The sequence below is a fragment of the Lissotriton helveticus genome, chromosome 5_1, assembly GCF_964261635.1.
Source record: "Lissotriton helveticus chromosome 5_1, aLisHel1.1, whole genome shotgun sequence".
NCBI lineage: Eukaryota > Metazoa > Chordata > Amphibia > Caudata > Salamandridae > Lissotriton > Lissotriton helveticus.
The window spans coordinates 305,460,150-305,478,539 of record NC_136065.1 but is presented as its reverse complement, the minus strand read 5'-3'; the positions used below and the strand labels follow the sequence as shown (position 1 = coordinate 305,478,539).

Genomic DNA, 18,390 nt, shown 5'->3' with positions numbered 1-18,390 from the left:
AGGAGGGGGTAGATGAAAGGCCCCTCTGCTGTCAGGGATGGGAGGAAAGAGCATCTGGTGGTGCCGGGCTGTGCCTGTCGCCCACCCTGCTGGCTCTCCATCCTGGCGGCCTACTGTCACCTCTGGCCCTGAAGCTGTCAGGGAGACGTAAACCAGAAACATTCCAGTACTCAGGGCCCCTTGCACGAAAGCTTCAAAGTACTTCAAAGGCATTTCTGTGTATAAGAAGGGACGGTGTCTCCTTCCAAAATCTTCTTGTTCTAGCTCTTGTGGCTGACTTGGATCTACCAGGGGTGGGCGCTGCCCAGCCCCTGGGTGCCTGGATTCCTGGACTCCTGGGGGACCCTTCTGCCCTGCCTGGGCTGAAGGGGGGACTTGGCTTTGCCCCTGGGGAAGCTCTGGGACCCTGGCAGCATGGAGAAGCTGCCTTTTCCTGGGGAGAGCGCTGGAGTTGATTTCTAGCGCCTGGAGGCGCTGGGCTTCCCCCTGAGCGCCTGGGAGCGCTCTGCCTGCTGTCTAGAGCTCTGGGGCGCTTAATTTCCCCCACGCGCTTGAGAGCGCCTTTTCTGGACTTTCTAGCGCTTAGGAGTGCTTTTCCTGCTTGTTTATAGCGCTGGATGCGCTGAGGATTCCTGCCTGCAGGGATATAATTATCTACGAGTGCCCACCTCGATCTGTCGCGGAGGAAAACAAACCGCGAAGGGGCCGCGACCGGATTGGCCGAGACCCGAGGAGAGCCGTGCTCTGATTGGCCCGTGGATCGGCGAGGCCGCGCTGCCATTGGTTGGCGGCCTCGCGTCATGAGGGGCTCGGCGCAGGAGCCGCGACGTGATTGGCTGGGCCGCGCCGAGGAAGAAGGAAGATGGCGCTGCCTGCTGGCGGGTCGGCCGGGCTCCCGTGAGCTAAGGGAGCCCGGCGGCATCTGAGGAGACGAGGCGGCCGGTTGGCAGGGCTCCCGTGTACCGAGGGAGCCCTGCAGGAAGAGAGAGGTTCGACCGCCCCCGTCCTGCCGCGAGAGAAGAGACTGCCCGGGAGCCTGGCTGGCTCCACTCTGCGTCCCGGTCCCGAGACGGGGGACCGGGCCAAGCGAGGAGAGTCTGCGAGGAGCAGGAGCTCCTCCGTTGCCGCCGAGCCCCGCCCCCGCCGCGCAGGAGACCCGGTGAGTCTGGGCGGAGGGCTGGGCCGAGTGGGGCTGTGCCTGGGAGGTCCCCCTTCGTCAGAGCGGCCCCGTATGACAGCGGGCCGCTCCAACGGTGTGTAGAGCCTGGGAAGGCTCGAGGGGCCAGTCTTTGTGTTGAGCCCTGCAAGGCTCCAACGCGGGGGCAGAAGAGAGGAGGGGCGCCGGGACACGTTGTCGGTGTCCGCCCCCCCCGCAGTGGCGCGAGCTCGCGCCTAGTGCCAGTAGGAAGCCGTGAAGGCTTCCTGGGCGGCCCCAGTTGGCAGTGGGTCGCCCCAACGCGCATGAGCCTCGAGAGGCTCAGAGGGGCCGCATTATGTTTGCGAGCCCGTTTGGCTCCCGAGAGGGCCATATTCGAGAGGGGGGCTTCGGGGCATATTTTCGGTGCTCGTCCCCTCCTGCCCCTGAGTGTGAGGGCTAGAGTCCGGTGAGGCTCATGGGGGCATCTGTGTTTTAAGAGCCTGTGTGGCTCCAACGGTTGGCATCATTGCTTTAGAGCCTTTGAGAATCCAACGTCTGGGGCATGTGTGTTATGCCCAGAGCCTGTGTGGCTCCAGCAGTGGCGCAGTTGGCGCCGAGGGGCCAGTGAGGGCCCTGGCTCAGTTCTGTTGTTCTCCAGGTGCCCAGCACTTAGTGGGCACCTGCTACGTTTAGGCTTTTTGGTACTTTGAGACTGGCGCTGCATGGCAGCGCACCCTGACACTGAGACTCAGGGCGTCTGAGCCCCAACAAGGCCATTGGCCTAGGGACTGCCACAGGTGGTGGCTTATGTGAGTTTGTGCGCAATCATATGGTTATTGCACCTCTGAATGTGATTTCTTGCATCATGTGTTATTCCTGCACCTCTGAAGGTTTTTAGGCCTCATGTGATTTTTGCGCTATTGTATTACTTTGACACCTCTGAATGTTTCGTGCATTATGTGTCTTTCTCTTCTTGCGCTACATCTCTGAATGTTTAGTCATCATGTGTCTTCTTGCGCTGCACCCCTGACTGTATTTTAATTGCATCATGTGCTCTGTCCTGAACACCGCTGAATGTGTAGGTCTATACATCATGTGTTTTCTTTCTTTACTACTCCTCTGAATGTATATTCATGCATCATGGGTAGTGTGTTTTGAGCTATACCCCTAAGTGGATTTCATCCTTAGGTGGTTGTTCTTTCTAGTACAGGTGGTCCTAGTGAGGTCCTGGGTACCTGCGTGACATGCTCCTAAGGTGTTTAGGGTTGCGTAGTATGTACTTACCTGTTCCCAGTAGTTACTGGGTGTGATCTATAACTGTTACTTTGTGTTACAGTGAAGTTTATATACTTTTATTCTAACTTCTGACAAGTATTTCTATATCTGCAAAGTGTTGATTCAGACAGTGGCCCATGTGGCCCTGTCTTGTAAATAATCCCTTGTGAATATTACCGTGCCCGTTGGCACAATGTACATGTGTAATTTCTATCTGATATGTTTTGACAATACAAAAGTTATTTTAATATAACCTTGTGTGGAGTCTCTTTTGTGGTGTGCCTAGTATGTTGTTGCTGTTGTGCGCTGACGCAAATGCTTTACACATCGCCTCCGAGTTTAGCCTAGACTGCTCGCGCCATGCTACCTAGAGGGTGAGCAGGGGTTATCTTGGCGTGTGACTTCCTTGCCCTGACTGGAATGGTGGTTTCTGCCTGGCTTTGGCATAAGCCTTAGCCTACCAGAAATAGCCGGTTTCCAACACCCTGTATATTAGGGGAATGGTAGGGGGTATAAGAAATTGAAAAAATAGATCATGTCTTCTTAAGTGAAACGGAGGGTAGTGCAATGTACTGCACAACACAGCTCAGGCAGAAGACTGGCTATTCAGTTCTAACACACTGCACATGCGTTTAGCTTCTGGGCCTAGAGCAATTGCCAACAAAAGGTCTGCTAGCACAACCTTCTCCAAACTGCTCTGCCAGTTTGGAAAGGCAACTAGAGTGTGGCTGGTGGAATGGTGCAAGTCACTTGGAATTGCTCTCAACCTGAAACTACGAATTACACAGTAAAATGTGTTTTTCTGTTTAGCACCTGTGTTTGACGACCTGCATTCCATGGTCCACTGTCGCTAAGAAAGTCAATGTGGATTTTGAAAAGTTAAAGCAAGTTCACACAAAAAGTTAAAGGAGAAAACTTGACTTTATGACACATTGTTAGAGTACCGATATTGAATCCTAAATGAATTTATCATCTGTCCCTGGATCTTCTGCATGGGGTCTACCAGTACTTCTTTTTTTTTTTCTCCTCGGATGAGATTCAGAGTGCGCAGAGAAAGAGGGTTAAAATCAAGAGAGCCACTCATTATCAAGGCTCCCTCTTTCTTGAATGAAGGCAGAGCTTTTGATAGCAGTACAGGTACCGGTTTTAAACTGAAAATAATTTAAGGAAGTGTATTGAAAAGTCGCGCCCGCGAGTCATGATGCCGCCGCCCTGCCGCAACTGTACATGGGAGTCAATCAGAACGCTGTAAGGCGTAGCAGATAGCGCCCCAGCCGCGCCATTTTCTCTATGTAGGCTGCCTACATAGAGAAAAATGGAGAGTGGGCGGTCCTGCTCGAGAGCAGGGGGTAGTGGCTTACCCACTGTTGTGGGTCCTGACTGCTTGGTCGGCTCCAGGGCCGACCAAACAGTCAGTACCCACAACAGTGGGTAAGCCACTCCCCCCCTGCTCTCGAGCAGGACCGCCCACTCTCCCGCCCCCAACCAGGCACTTCTGCTTTCTCGCAGCGCGAGAAGCAGAAACATAAAATGGTCGTTTTTACCATTTTCTGTTTCTGCCTTCTCACACTGCAAGAAAGCAGTGGGGCAACACCCCTATGGGGGAACCGCCACTGACCCAGAGTCAGAAATACGTGGTCAGACAGATCCTGCAACCCAAATCCAAGCCTACCAATTTATAAGTCATAGGTGGGATTACACTTAGCCAGAAGACAAACACGCAAACAGGGAAAACCCTGATCAATCCTCCAGATAGGCAGTTACACCACAGACAGGCCTGAGGAGAATTTTCTCAATAAAACACGTTTGGCCAAAGGCGCTCATTCCCAAAATACCACAAAGTCAGATGCCACATGTAGGTAGGAACACTCAGCCAATCAGAACACAGTATGCACACCACGCGCTGTGATCACCCACTCCTCATTCCGGACATCTGGACACATACACACTGGCCCCCACTAGCTCTCCACGTGGTTGAGAGCCACCTCTGTGTCTTATCAGATGGTTATATTTATGGTTTGTGGCTAGGCCTGGATCTACATGCTTTATAAGAATGTGAAATCGTTTTATTGTACCCCAAGAACTGTATATATTAAAAGCCAAAACCTCTGTACATTGAGACGGTCTTCAGACACGACTCTGATGATGCTCTCCTGGCTGCTGCGTTTAATTAAATCAACTCGTTCCTGTTTTGCCAAACACCTCTTGTCTTTTAATTTTTTCAGGGTAAATTCCTATCCAATCAACATTTACACATGCAATGTAGAGCAGATGGAAATTAGGATACGATTTCAAAGCCGGACTCCACTATGCAGGTTACTAAAATAAACATTATTATTAATAATAAAATAATAATAACCTCTCAAGGAGGCTGCCTACCATCACCTCCTACATAATTCTTCAAGGCTAAGACTCAAGTAGGAACCTACGTGCAAGACGACCAACAATGAGAAGTTCACCGCAGGGGAGTTGCAGAGAGTCAGGATGAAACGCACGGTGCTCCAGATGCGCAGGACGATGAAGATGAGTGGGATGAAGATTAACTTCTTGTCTGCAATGGAAGTTCTAGGAGGGCAGGCAGGTGCTGAGGCCAGAAGAGGGCGGTATTCTGAAAGAGCATCATGCTGAAAGAGAAGAAGGTATGGATTAAAAAGGAGTGAGGGGCAATTAACAGTTGCCAACCTACCAGGGAGGCACAAGAAGAGCCCAGCAACCAAGCAGGGAGACGCTATGAACTTTCAATAAAGGGGGTGGGGTGTATATAAACTACCCACCTAACAACCAGTAGGGTGCATCGAGCAGCCACCAAATATGAAGGCCCATAGATTATCTTCTAACCAAACAAACAGGAACACAGATTACTCACTATCAAACAGTAAGGACCCCACATCACCTATCAACCCACCATTGAAGAACTTCGGAGATCTCAAACAAACCAACAGCGAGTGCAGATTGCCCCTGCTCGAATAATCGAAAAGCAAGGAGCGTTAACTTACTAACTAATGGACGAGAAGCATAAACCACCAACAAACCAACAAGCAAGGAGTATATTACAACATCAACAAACCGAAAATGGGAAGCAGTATGCCTACAAACACAAAGAGCAAGGAGAGTCAAGAAACTACCCAATGAATAGCATCAAGTACCTATCTATGAATTAGTGAAGGAACATGGATAACCCATAAAACATATGAAACACAAAAAAGTGCCCAAAAAAAAAGCAATGTGTATGGAACACCAATAAATTAAGATACAAGGAACAGTGAATAGCCACCAAAGAACAAAGACAAAGCATAACTTGCCAGCCAACAAAGTGAACATTTTCTTGCACACCCACCATATCCAGAAACGTGTTTTAAGAATATCACTGCTGTCCAGAAATATTAGGACACACCCTGAACATGCAGCATCTTATTTAAGCTCTTGGTTACTAAACTTCTTAATGAAGAGTAAGTAGACAGAAAGGAAGAGGAAGACTCAAACCACAACCAGGGTCTTCCACCCCCAACACTTGAAACCATATTTTTAGTCTAAAAATGCAGTATTACATTGAGGTATACAGCACTGATTTGCAGCAATGCCTTTTAGCCCACCACCCTTAGTGTCACCTACCGCTCGGTTGATGTGCTTCTTAATGAGTATGTAGAGGATGGGAAGGATGATGTAGGCCAAGATCTCCCACACCTTCCCAGCCAGGAGCATCCACAGGATGCGGTCGTGTGCCTCTATGCTGATCCAGCACCAGCCCACTGACACAAATGAGGCATCATAGCCAATCTTGTTGAGGGACACCGCAACCACAGTAATAATAAACGGGAGGCCCCAGCTGTGGAAGAGAGAGCACAAAAAGTCAGGGACAAAACACCTTCCTATCATCAGAAGATAATCTTGTTTAAAGAGTCCTATAAACATCAAAGTTCACTGTTCACTAACAGCTTGAAAATGTAAACATAGGCCGTTTTTATAGAGGGCGAAGGGGACAATCTCAATATAAAGTCACTTTAATACTTCTAGGGAAAACGTCAATACCAATAAGAAGGTTGAACATGCATGGGTCAATCCAACCCACATTGAACAGAATTTCCCCTCTGAGACAATGGGTGGTCAAAAGGTTTGCTCTTTTTAGGTCTTGTCTATTCCATCCCGTAGGGAAGGTGGGCGAGGTTTATAGTAAGGCTTCCGAAAAGTCTACCCAACTGCGGATCGCGTACAGTTCATGTGAGCCAGGCGCGTGCACAGGAATTCGCTCCCCCCTACCCCAAGACAAGACAAGAACTTCAAAGCGAACGCAGCCGCTATGATTCCATTTACCACCAGCCACTCCACGCACTCCGCAGGTCATAAACAGGACCATCTGCTCGTGAATCGGAATGCTGGCATGGTTGCCCAGCCCCCCTCCCAGCACTGTCTTTCCTCTGCCATTCTATGGTTTCCAATACGTCTTACTAAAACCTAGTTATCTATGCTGAATGTTGTGTTTTTTTAGGGGACTTGTTTGCATGTTTTGACGTGGCTGAGTGGGAAACAAATCATTTCTCTTTTATTGCAGAAGCAGCCTTTCAAATATGTGTTCCTGCTATCCACGTGAGTTGGAAATTACGTAAAACATGCTATTTCTGTGAGAAGGGCGGTGGTTAGGCTTCGACTTTAGATTTCTTCTCTATGGTTTCTTACAATTTTTAACAGTTTAACAGTACCACTCTACCACCCTCACTCTACTACGCTCACTCTACCTCCCTACCGCCTTCACTCTACCGCCCTCACTCTACCGCCCTCACTCTACCGCCCTCACTCTACCGCCCTCACTCTACCGCCCTCACTCTACCGCCCTCACTCTACCGCCCTCACTCTACCACTCTACCGCCCTCACTCTACCACTCTACCGCCCTCACTCACTATCGCCCTCACTCACTATCGCCCTCACACTCTATCGCCCTCACTCACTCTATCTATTGCCATCCCTATCGCCCTCACTCTCTATCGACCTCCCTCAATCGCCCTCCCTCACTCCCTCTATCGCCCTCCCTACCTCTATCTCTCGCCCTCCCTCTATCTCTTGCCCTCCCTCTATCTCTCGCCCTCCCTCTATCTCTCGCCCTCCCTCTATCTCTCGCCCTCCCTCTATCGCCCTCCCTCTATCGCCCTCCCTCTATTGCCCTCCCTACCTCTATCTCTCGCCCTCCCTCTCTCGCCCTCCCTCTATCTATCGCCCTCCCTCTATCGCCCTCCCTCACTCTATCTATCGCCCTCCCTCACTCTATCTATCGCCCTCCCTCACTATCTATCGCCCTCCCTCACTCTATCTATCGCCCTCCCTCACTCTATCTATCGCCCTCCCTCACTCTATCTATCGCCCTCCCTCACTCTATCGCCCTCCCTCCCTCTATCGCCCTCCCTCCCTCTATCTATCGCCCTCCCTCCATCTATCGCCCTCCCTCCATCTATCGCCCTCCCTCTATCTCTCGCCCTCCCTCTATCTCTCGCCCTCCCTCTATTTCTCGCCCTCCCTCTATCGCCCTTCCTCTATCGCCCTTCCTCTATCGCCCTCCCTCTATCGCCTCCCTCTATCGCCCTCCCTCGATCGCCCTCCCTCACTCCCTCTATCGCCCTCCCTCTATTGCCCTCCCTACCTCTATCTCTCGCCCTCCCTCTCTCGCCCTCCCTCTCTCTATCTATCGCCCTCCCTCACTCTATCTATCGCCCTCCCTCACTCTATCTATCGCCCTCCCTCACTCTATCTATCGCCCTCCCTCACTCTATCTATCGCCCTCCCTCACTCTATCTATCGCCCTCCCTCACTCTATCTATCGCCCTCCCTCACTCTATCTATCGCCCTCCCTCACTCTATCTATCGCCCTCCCTCACTCTATCTATCGCCCTCCCTCACTCTATCGCCCTCCCTCCCTCTATCGCCCTCCCTCCCTCTATCGCCCGCCCTCCCTCTATCGCCCACCCTCCCTCTATCGCCCTCCCTCCCTCTCTCGCCCTCCCTCTATCTCTCGCCCTCCCTCTATCTCTCGCCCTCCCTCTATCTCTCGCCCTCCCTCAATCGCCCTCCCTCAATCGCCCTCCCTCAATCGCCCTCCCTCAATCGCCCTCCCTCAATCGCCCTCCCTCAATCGCCCTCCCTCAATCGCCCTCCCTCAATCGCCCTCTCTCAATCGCCCTCTCTCAATCACCCTCCCTCTATCTATCGTCCTCCCTCTATCTATCGGAGGTAAGAAACTGGGTTGGCGGGGGAGGGAAGGTGACAGGCAGGGGAAGAAACAGTGAAAGGCGAGGGAAAGAACGGTGGCGGGCAGAAGAAACGGTGGCGGGCAGGGGGAAGAAACGGTGACGGGCAGGGGGAAGAAACGGTGACGGGCGGGGGAAAGAAACGGTGACGGGCGGGGGAAAGAAACGGTGACGGGCGGGGGAAAGAAACGGTGACGGGCGGGGGAAAGAAACGGTGACGGGCGGGGGAAAAACGGAAAACGGAAAAACGGTGAGGGGCGGGGGAAATATACAGTGAGGGGCGGGGGGAAGAAACGGTGGCGAGGCTGGGGAAGAAACGGTGGCGAGGCTGGGGAAGAAACGGTGGCGAGGCTGGGGAAGAAACGGTGACCGGGTGGGGGAGAAGAAACCGTGACGGGGTAGGTGGGGCGGAAACTGAGATGGGGCAGGAGGGCGGAGACGGGTGTGTGGGCAGAAATGGAGATGGGCGGGTAAGAAACGGAGACAGGGAAGAAATGGAGACAGGGCAGGTGGAAGAAATGGAGACAGGGCAGGCGGGGGAAGAAACGGTGATGGGGCGGGCAAAGAAACGGGGCGGACAAAGAAACGGTGACGGGGCCGGCAAAGAAACGGTGACGGGGCCGGCAAAGAAACGGTGACGGGGCCGGCAAAGAAACGGTGACGGGGCCGGCAAAGAAACGGTGACGGGGCCGGCAAAGAAACGGTGACGGGGCCGGCAAAGAAACGGTGACGGGGCGGGCAAAGAAACGGTGACGGGGCGGGCAAAGAAACGGTGACGGGGCGGGCAAAGAAACGGTGACGGGGCGGGCAAAGAAACAGTGACGGGGCGGGCAAAGAAACAGTGACGGGGCGGGCAAAGAAACAGTGACGGGGCGGGCAAAGAAACAGTGACGGGGCGGGCAAAGAAACAGTGACGGGGCGGGCAAAGAAACAGTGACGGGGCAGGCAAAGAAACAGTGACGGGGCAGGCAAAGAAACAGTGACGGGGCAGGCAAAGAAACAGTGACAGGGCAGGCAAAGAAACAGTGACGGGGCGGGCAAAGAAACAGTAACAGGGCGGGTGAAGAAACAGTGACAGGGCGGGTGAAGAAACAGTGACAGGGCAGGCAAAGAAATGGTTACGGGCAGGCAAAGAAATGGTGACAGGCGTGCGGGGGGGCTAAGAAACAGTGACGATGAAGAAACAGTGATGGGCGGGTGGAGGGGGAACAAACCGTGATGATGAAGAAACAGTGACAGGGTGGGTGGAGGGAGAACATACAGTGACAATGAAAAAACAGTGACAGGGCGGGTGGGGGACAAAAAACAGGGAGGGGGCAGGTGTGGGGAAGGAGAAACAATGACGGGCGGGAGTGGGGAGAGAAACAGTGATGGGGCAGGTGGGGGGAGAAGAAACAGTGATGGGGCAGGTCGGGGAAGAAAGAACAGTGATGGGCGGTGGGGAGAAGAAACAGTGACGGGGCGGTGGGGAGAAGAAACAGTGACGGGGAGGTGGGGGAGAAGAAACAGTGCCGCGGAGGTGGGGAGAAGAAACAGTGATAGGGCAGGTGGGGGAGAAGAAACAGTGACGGGCCGGTTGAAGAAACAGTGATGAAAAAGCAGGGACAGGGGCATGTGGGTGGGATAAGAAGCAACATGGATGGGAAGGAAAAAAAGCAACAGGAAGAAAGGAACAAAACAAGTAGAAATACATAGGAGGGAGATCAAAGAACAGTCTGAAAAAATGTAATGACAAATCATGTATGCTTAATCATTAGCGAAACCAAGAACAAATATGGAAACTGAAAGCGTAAATGGGCAATAACAAAAAAAATAACATTTAGTACGCGAGCAAGACATGCACTTGCAAAGACAGTACAAAGATAAAGAAAAAAAAGTAGCCCCCAGAAGAAAAGCAGTGGAATGAGACAAGTACGTGTGCCATGCTCCATGGGAGAGTTAAACAGACCAAAAAAAGTGAGACCAGGAAGCGCTGACCATAATGAGATTGACAAAGAAGCCAACCAAAGGTAAGCTATGGGCTTACTGTGAAGCCCATGGAATCTAAACAGACTGTCTCACAGAAACAGGGGATGCACTAGCTAGGAGAGACCTAAAAAGGCTATCTTTAGTTTAAACTCCTTTTATAGTACGTGCACAAGTACTAAAGCTTAGCACTATTTTTCGGAAAAGAAAAGAAAAGCATAAAAGAAAACAAGAGTTGTGTTTAGGAACCATAAAAGGCTCTCCTTACAATGAGGTGTTTTTTAACCATTTCAATGTGTCTGCCTCTTTCATGAATGAGAACAAAAAAATAAAAATAAACGAGAGGCTGGGGGTGTACAGCAGGCAAGAAAAAGTGCGGTCCGGCAGCACTGTGCAGCTGTGGATTGGGGTAGATTGTAGTGGGGTACAGTGCAGTAGGGTAGTCTGGGTGGATTATAGTAGGGTGCAACAGAGTGGGGTGAAGGCGGGTGGGTTGGTGTGGAGTGGTGGGGTGGATTGGAGTAGAGTGGGGTAGAGTGGAGTCGGGTAGATAGGGGTAGAAGTAATGGGATATTTGTGGGTAGATTGTAGTGGAGCGAAGTAGAAGGAGTGGAGAGGATTGGAGTGAGGTAAATGAGGGCAAAGTAGAGTAGATTGCAATGGGATAGATTGGGTGGATATGGCAGGGTAGACTGGAGTGGAGTGGGATAGACTGGAGTGGGATAGATAGGAGTGGGGTAGCGTGGTGAGAGGTAGATTGGAGTAGAGCTGGATAGAAGGGTGTGGGGTAGAATGGGATGGGCTGGGGTAGATTGGAAATGGTTAGTTTGTGGGTGGTGTGAGGTAAGGTAGATTGAAGAGGGATGGAGAGAGGAGGAGTGGGTTAGATTGAAGTGGAGTGGGATAGATCCGGTAGAGTGGAAATAAGTGAGGCAGATTGTGTTAGATTGGAGTACACTGGGTGGGTTAGAGTGGAAGATTGGAGTGGGGTGGAGTTGGGTATACTGGACAGCAGTGGAGTATAGTGGAGTCTAGACAGGAGTGGAGTGTAGAATTGTGGGGTATATTGGGTGGACTGGTGTAGGGTAGATTGTAATGGAGTGGGTTAGATTGGAGTGGAGGACACTGAAGAGGGGTGAATTGAATGGGATAATTCGGAGTGGTGTAGAGTGGAGGGTTTTGGATTGCAGCATGTAGACTGGGGTGGGGTAGATTGCAGTGGAGTGGGGTAGATTAGAGTAGATTAGAGTGGAGTAGTTTGGATTAAGTGGGGTAGATTGGAGTGGGGTTGGTAGATTGGGGTATATTGAAGTGGAGTGAGGTCGATTTGAGTGTGGTAGATTGGGATGGTGTAGATTGGAGTAGGGGGGAGTGGGTTAGATTGGAGTGGGGTACATTTGAGTGGATTGGAGTGAGTAGATTAGAGTGGAGTGGATAGGGGAAGACTGTGTGGATTAGACTGTGGTAGAGTGGTGTGGAGTGGGTAGACTGTGGTAAATTGGAGTGGGGTGGATGGGAGTGTTGTGTGGTAGAGTGGGGTGGGATGGGGTAGATCGGAGTGGGGGGGTGGGGTTGATTGGGTTAGATTGAGTGGAGTGGGGTACATTTGAGTGGATATGGAGTGTGGTAAAGTGACAGATTAGAGTGGGGTAAATTTGAGTACAGTGTGATAGACTGCGGGGGAGTGGGGTAGATCAGTGGGGTTGACTGGGTTGGACTGGAGTGAAGTGCAGTAAATTGGAGTGAAGGTTGGTAGACTGGAGTGGAGTAGATTGAAGTAGAGTGGGGTAGATTGGATTGCAGTGGAAACGGTAGAATTAAGTGAGGTAGATTGGAGTAGATTGGAGTGAAGCAGTGGGGTAGACTGGGCTACATTGGAGTGGGATAGACTAGCGCGGGGTAGATTGGAGTGGGGTACGTGGTGTGGAGTTAGGGGGCATAGAGTGGAGTAGCATGTTATGTCATGGAGTGTGTAGAGTAGATTGGAATGGCATGGAGTCACATGGCATGTTATAAAGTGTCTTAGAGTAGGGGGGTGTAGAGTGGAGTGTTGTAGAATGGAGTGGCCTGGCATTCAGTGGGGCGGCGGAGTGTGGAGCATGCATGGTGTGGTAGCGCACTGCCATTACAGACAACACATTTTCAATTGAAATTACCATTACATTTGCATGAAAAACGGTTTTACTGCACACAAATGATAATGTGTGAAAGGTTCATTACCTAGTATATAGATGTGTTTTGATCATATTCAAATATTTGCTTACCCCACACTTCAGAATTACAAAAAGTGCTTCATTTGTATATATTCTGAAACATCAGCACACATCCTATGCTCATTACTCTCACATTGAAACTCAGCAACATTGTCACATACATTCCCTCACTTTGAAGTCTGTGGAAGCACATGAAAGAAAAGTAAACACCAAGCTCCCTGTGAGACAGAGCTTGACATTTGACCTCGGTCTTTGAATGCACAGCAAATATGACAAGATAAGAAAAAGATTTAAAGGCCTGTTTACAGAAAGTGAGTTAGTGGAAGAATACAATAAACAAGGTTTTGGAAACGGGAGGTACGAACTGGACAGCCTAAAGCAAATAAAGCCAGCAAATAGAAAGCCAGAAAATGTAAGTTACAATCCACAAAGCCAATGGTAAGCAATGGGCGGAATGCTTTCCTGGGTCAGCTTTCTGAATGTTCCCAAGATGTCTTTAGCAAGCTTCGACCTAAAAAGAAAGTGTGACATAGGTAGTAGGAGAGGGAAGGGACAGGGTGTTAGAGCAACAGATGGGAAAGCAATCACTCCGGCAGAAGTATGCAGCTGCCGGCCCAAACAAATAGAATTAGGAGTAATAAGTAATAAAACAATGATGCCGGGAAAAGAGTGGTGGGAGAAAATGGCAAAGAGATTGAATAGCAACATGCCATCTGCAGAAAACAAAAGAAAAAAACATTTGCAATGCCAACAAGTGAGCAACCACTAGCAAAGGTGAGACCAACCTGCTTTGTTAATGCTTGTTTAATTTAAAAAATTGGTGTCAACCATATTGGAAAACTACATTAATGCATCATAATGTAGGTGCGTGCATGGAGGAGTCCTATTGGAATGGTGAAAATATTATTTTTTTCAACCATTCCAAGACTGCTTTCACACGTATATCATGATGCACGGGTAGCCATTTTTAATTTACCATTCCAACATGTCAGCAAACCGGAAAAAACATTGCTGGGGTGGTAGAAGCACACAAGGGCATCATTTTAAGCACAAAGGCAGTGAAATCACAACACAGATGAACGTGGCAGGGGGAGATGTAGACAACTGAGACAGCTGTAGAGTGCGTAAATCAAAAAAAAAAAAAAAAGATACCAGCTGAAAATGGAACAGTGGAAAAACATAAGTAATAGGTCTATGCTGCAGGGGATGGAGAAACCAAAGAAGAGGAGGCGTGGTCCATACATGTCAACAAGTTAGATGCAAGCAAATGAGAGTAACATTGGTAATTATTGGGTACGCCTTAAGCCCACTGTAAGCTAACAATAAGTCCCACATCAGACAGCACATGCGCTGTTTCTACTCAAACGGATGGTAAAGAAGCTATGCTTCAGAGAAGAAGCAAACAGAAGATGAAGGAAAGCAAGCAAAAGAGACTGGCTGATAAGACTACCTAAAATAGGCAACTGTCAAGCCCAAAGCTATTAGAATTGGTTTTGTACACAACAACTCAGACAACAGACAGCTCATGCGAGACCTAAAAATAAGGCACGCAGCAGCTGACTTGGCGCACACAGCAGCAAGCCGCTGTTTAGGGAGCCTGTGAGTGGACGGAGAGTCAGACGCTGTGTGGGAGACTTTATTTATAGTTTATGAAACAGATCTCAATGGCACATGCCCGGAGGGATGGCCAGCAGACGGTTATTTTGATACATTGGCGCAGAAGACAGAGAGGATCCATTGGCTGTGTAGTGGAGCCATTTTTCCAAGTTTTTGCAACTTTGTAGTTTCTTCTCTAGTGTTCTCCGGCTCTGTCTTTGCGCTTCCACTGTATTGTAACGTCCACCCCTTGGACACCGAGATTTGATGCCTTTGTAGTTGGTATTGCTTAGTAGCTCAGGTTGGGTCCCTCTGAGAACCATCATCATCATCAGAACTAAAACTCTTTAAAAATAAATAAATACATAAATAAATATGCACACACACATCATGCAAAATCTTAATAGTACACAAAAGAAAACATGCTGATGTTTGCAACAAAGCTTGCCACTGTAACACAAAGCCGAGGGCATCAGCATTGTCAGCACTAGGTTATTTTCTGGAGGAAGAAACCGAAATCCACAACGTTTTGGAAGGAAAACAAAGAAAATAAGAATGCAGTGGGTTAGTAACACAGGGACCAGTCATTGCTATGAGGCTGCCCGAGGCCACCCTGTGGCCATCAGGAGGGCGGGCCCGTAGTCCCAGAGGGCCTCCCCCGCCCCCCCTACTCTGGTCATCCACTCCTCCCCGGGCAGGTGGTGCCCGGCTGGAGGGTGGGCGGGCCTGTGACGCGCATCCGGGGCGGCAGGCAAGGCAAGGGGTATATAACCCCTCTCGCCATTTTAGCAGTCTCTTTGCCGCTCCGGACATCGCGCGTCGGGCCGAGACACTCTTTTTTAACGTTATACTAGGACACAGACCCATGTACATTGCGCCTACCCTAATGGCCCATTGGGGCTGGGCCAATTATTCATCGGTGGCCCGCAGTATTTCAATGCTTTTACACCTGCTTCCGGCTGGAACTTCATGTCAGGAGGAGTTAAAAGATGTGTCTTAGACAAAGGGTGTCCCAACGATGATGGGTTTAGGTGCCTATGCCAGATGGTATCCCAAACTGTTTTCACTTTGGACTTCGGAGACCAGATGAGCTGAAGTGGCTGAGCGTGAGGATAACCAAATTTTGAAGTATATGCTCGAGCAAGTTTGTTATTCTCAAGCCTGATAAGTTTTATTTGGAATAAACACGTAGGCCAGCAGGGGCTGAGTTCTCTACCACTTGCATTGAGCGGCGCAAACCCAAGCTCTAACAGTCTTGGTTAGTCAAGAATGTATTAAGATTATTTGGTGTTGTAGCCAGCGTTTTCGTGCGCATGTTTTGGATCACTAACTGCTGTCTAGCGCGGGGCAGTCTGTTTACGCCGCAGTAGGCTCAAGCCGTTACATGGTATTATGTCGAGGTCTAGTAGGTGCTTGTTTTTAATCCTTCCTTCTGCTTCTTAAGAGGGCAGGTCAGGTTGGGTATCTTCCTTTCATCTGGAAGTGTAGGTGCGAGGCGGTTTGATTTGAAACTGCGTACTTGGGGTACGGAAGCTCCAGTTTTGTCTGCACTATCCTGGGTCAAGAGGTGCTTTTAGCCCTGGTACTTTGGGTCGTCACTCAGGACATGGGCATCAAGGACCCGGTGATGCGCCAGCCTTCCACAGCATAACAGCGCAAACAGTTTCAGCGAGTCGCTTCTGTGGTTTTTCAGTCACTTTTACATAGCTTGCCCCGGTAGTGAGAATTCCACGCACACCCCACTCACAGCATTAGCGCACCCCCCCCCACTCCAGGCATAGCGCTCGTCCTGAGGGCCCCTCCTTGGTGTTGGGCAGTTCAGTGTATCCTGGGTGTCCTGTTTTGGCGACGGGGTGGCGCGCACTGTGAGAAGCCTGTTTCGTGGTGCCTTTCCTTTGGCGGTTGGTTTTTCGGTGAACTATGGGTCTGGTTTTGGCACCGGGTGGCGTGCACTGTGAGAAGTTGGTTTCGGATTTTGGCTTGAGCGAAGTCTCGCTGCTTGACTAACATGGTCCTTTGGCCACCAGGTGTTATGCATGTGGCTCTTCTGTATGTCCGATTGATGCAGGCGCCATTGATGGCAATTAGAATTGTTGGTCGGTCCTGGCCAGGACTCTGCAGTATTGTTTCTACTTCCTCACCGCTCTGGTGCATCAGCGGCCTCAAAGCAGAGTAAACGTCTCGGGGCGCTGCTCATACTATGGTGGCCATGTTCACACAAGGCACAGAATGGAGTGCGGTGTCAGTCATATGGGGTAACCCGAGGTAGCGATTTGACAATTTATATCTGGTCGCTTCAGTTAAGACATCTCCACCCGCGCTTTAGCCAGGGCAGCAGGCGGGGGGAGGTAGTTTCTTCTATCATGTGTTGTGGCACAGAAAGTGGGGTACACAGTGGTAGCGCCAATGGCGACAGGGTCCGTTGACCTTGGCTTTCCCTCTTTCTTACCCTGGAACAGGGCACACAGTTGCAGTATGCTCCATTGCTCTGGGCCTGAGGTACCAGGGAGCCGCTCAGCAGTGGCAGGAAGTAGAGCTGATCGCACTACAGCATTTTGGGGCATCCGCCTTCTGACATACACTATGGGTAGTGATGTATACATGCAACTAATTACCACAGGCACATGGTCCAGCAGGCGACGCTTGACATCCTGTGGTTCCGTGAATTATGATCTCATTTTATAAATGGCATGGTTTCGTTACGAATTTGATAGTAGCAAACCGTAACCTGTGAGTTCGGCAAGTACGAGTGATCTTGTCATGCTAGACCTATAGAATCATCCTGTATGTAGAGATTTCGTTCTGAACCGTGGGTTCCATTTTGTGTATGGCAGCCATTTTGTGGTTGCCCTCACATAGGCCGATGACTGTGGCTGAACTAGTCTTTTAAGGACATGTACACCTTAGCTCGAGTTCGTGCTGACTCCTGTTTGACCTGAGTGATCAGACCCTGTCGCCTGAAGCTGACCTTGTTAAACCAGTTCCTGCCCTTTAGCTGATCAAGATTAAGGATCAGAGCACAGGACATCATAAAGTTTTACTGCACACAAACATGCCTTATCCTACTTCTATCTGTTCCTGTTTCTTCTTTTATGGTCTATTTACGATATGGGTTGTGGTCCTTTTTATTATGGGTTTGTCCGGCTTGTCTAAAGAAGAATGTTGGGTTTGTTCAATGATTGAGTATGGGCCGGACAACTGTAAAATGGGTTTGTCGTCATGCAATACTTTTGTTGTGGAAACATGTGATTGGTTAAACTGTGAACAAGGAATGTTTGCCTGAAGCATAATGTTTGCCATAAGAAGGGATGACTTGCTTTGTAAAGTTGAGCAGTCTCCTGAGAACTCATACCGTGATGATTTCTAGGACTTCTGTTACTGGCTGCAGCCAATAAATTTGATCTCTGACGCCACCTAGAAGTATTCTGTGTCTCTGTAGTCTAAGACAGGTGGAACCCGAAGACATCGGGTGTGTCCCTGGTACCGCCGGTTCTGAAAAAGACCCGGTTCTTCAATCCTCCTGTTAGGGCTGGTAGGAGGCAGTACAACATCACGTGCAGCGAGTAGTTTGTGTATTTAAGACATTGGAATTGCCTTCTCAGCTATTGTGAAACTCTTAAATTGCTGTGCAAAAATTCACCTGGGCACCTTAAATTATACAATTTACAGATTTGCTGTCAGGGCTTACTCCTGTGGCGCTCAATGGGGAGGGGCCCTCGCAATTCCCCCCGCTTAGTTTGCCGGGGTGCACACTGATCAATCTGGTAACCTAACACCCCTGCTTGCTCGTTTTCACCCAGATGGGTGGTAGCTTGGCACGGTGGGCTCCTAGCAGGAATTGGGCACACAGCTTCACGAACACGATCACGTGTGGTTGGGCTCTCCTGGCTTGCGCCGGAACAGCCTCGTGAACAAACTTGAGTAACCTATAGATTCTCTTGGAGCCCCTCCCAATGTGAGAAGTTGGCC

The 18,390-nt window shown here is 50.1% G+C and overlaps 1 protein-coding gene across 2 annotated transcripts in view; it reads right to left on the bottom strand.

Moving 5' to 3' along the window:
- Positions 1-18,390, bottom strand: part of GPR157 (G protein-coupled receptor 157) — an 86,467-nt gene that overhangs the window by 24,595 nt on the left and 43,482 nt on the right. For both annotated transcript variants that reach the window (XM_078642304.1, XM_078642303.1), the window contains exons 3-4: positions 6,026-6,239; positions 4,843-5,037 (exon numbers count right to left, since the gene is read on the bottom strand). In XM_078642304.1, the coding sequence (XP_078498430.1) occupies positions 4,843-5,037; positions 6,026-6,239 (409 nt within the window). The remainder of the gene's footprint in view (positions 1-4,842; positions 5,038-6,025; positions 6,240-18,390) is intronic.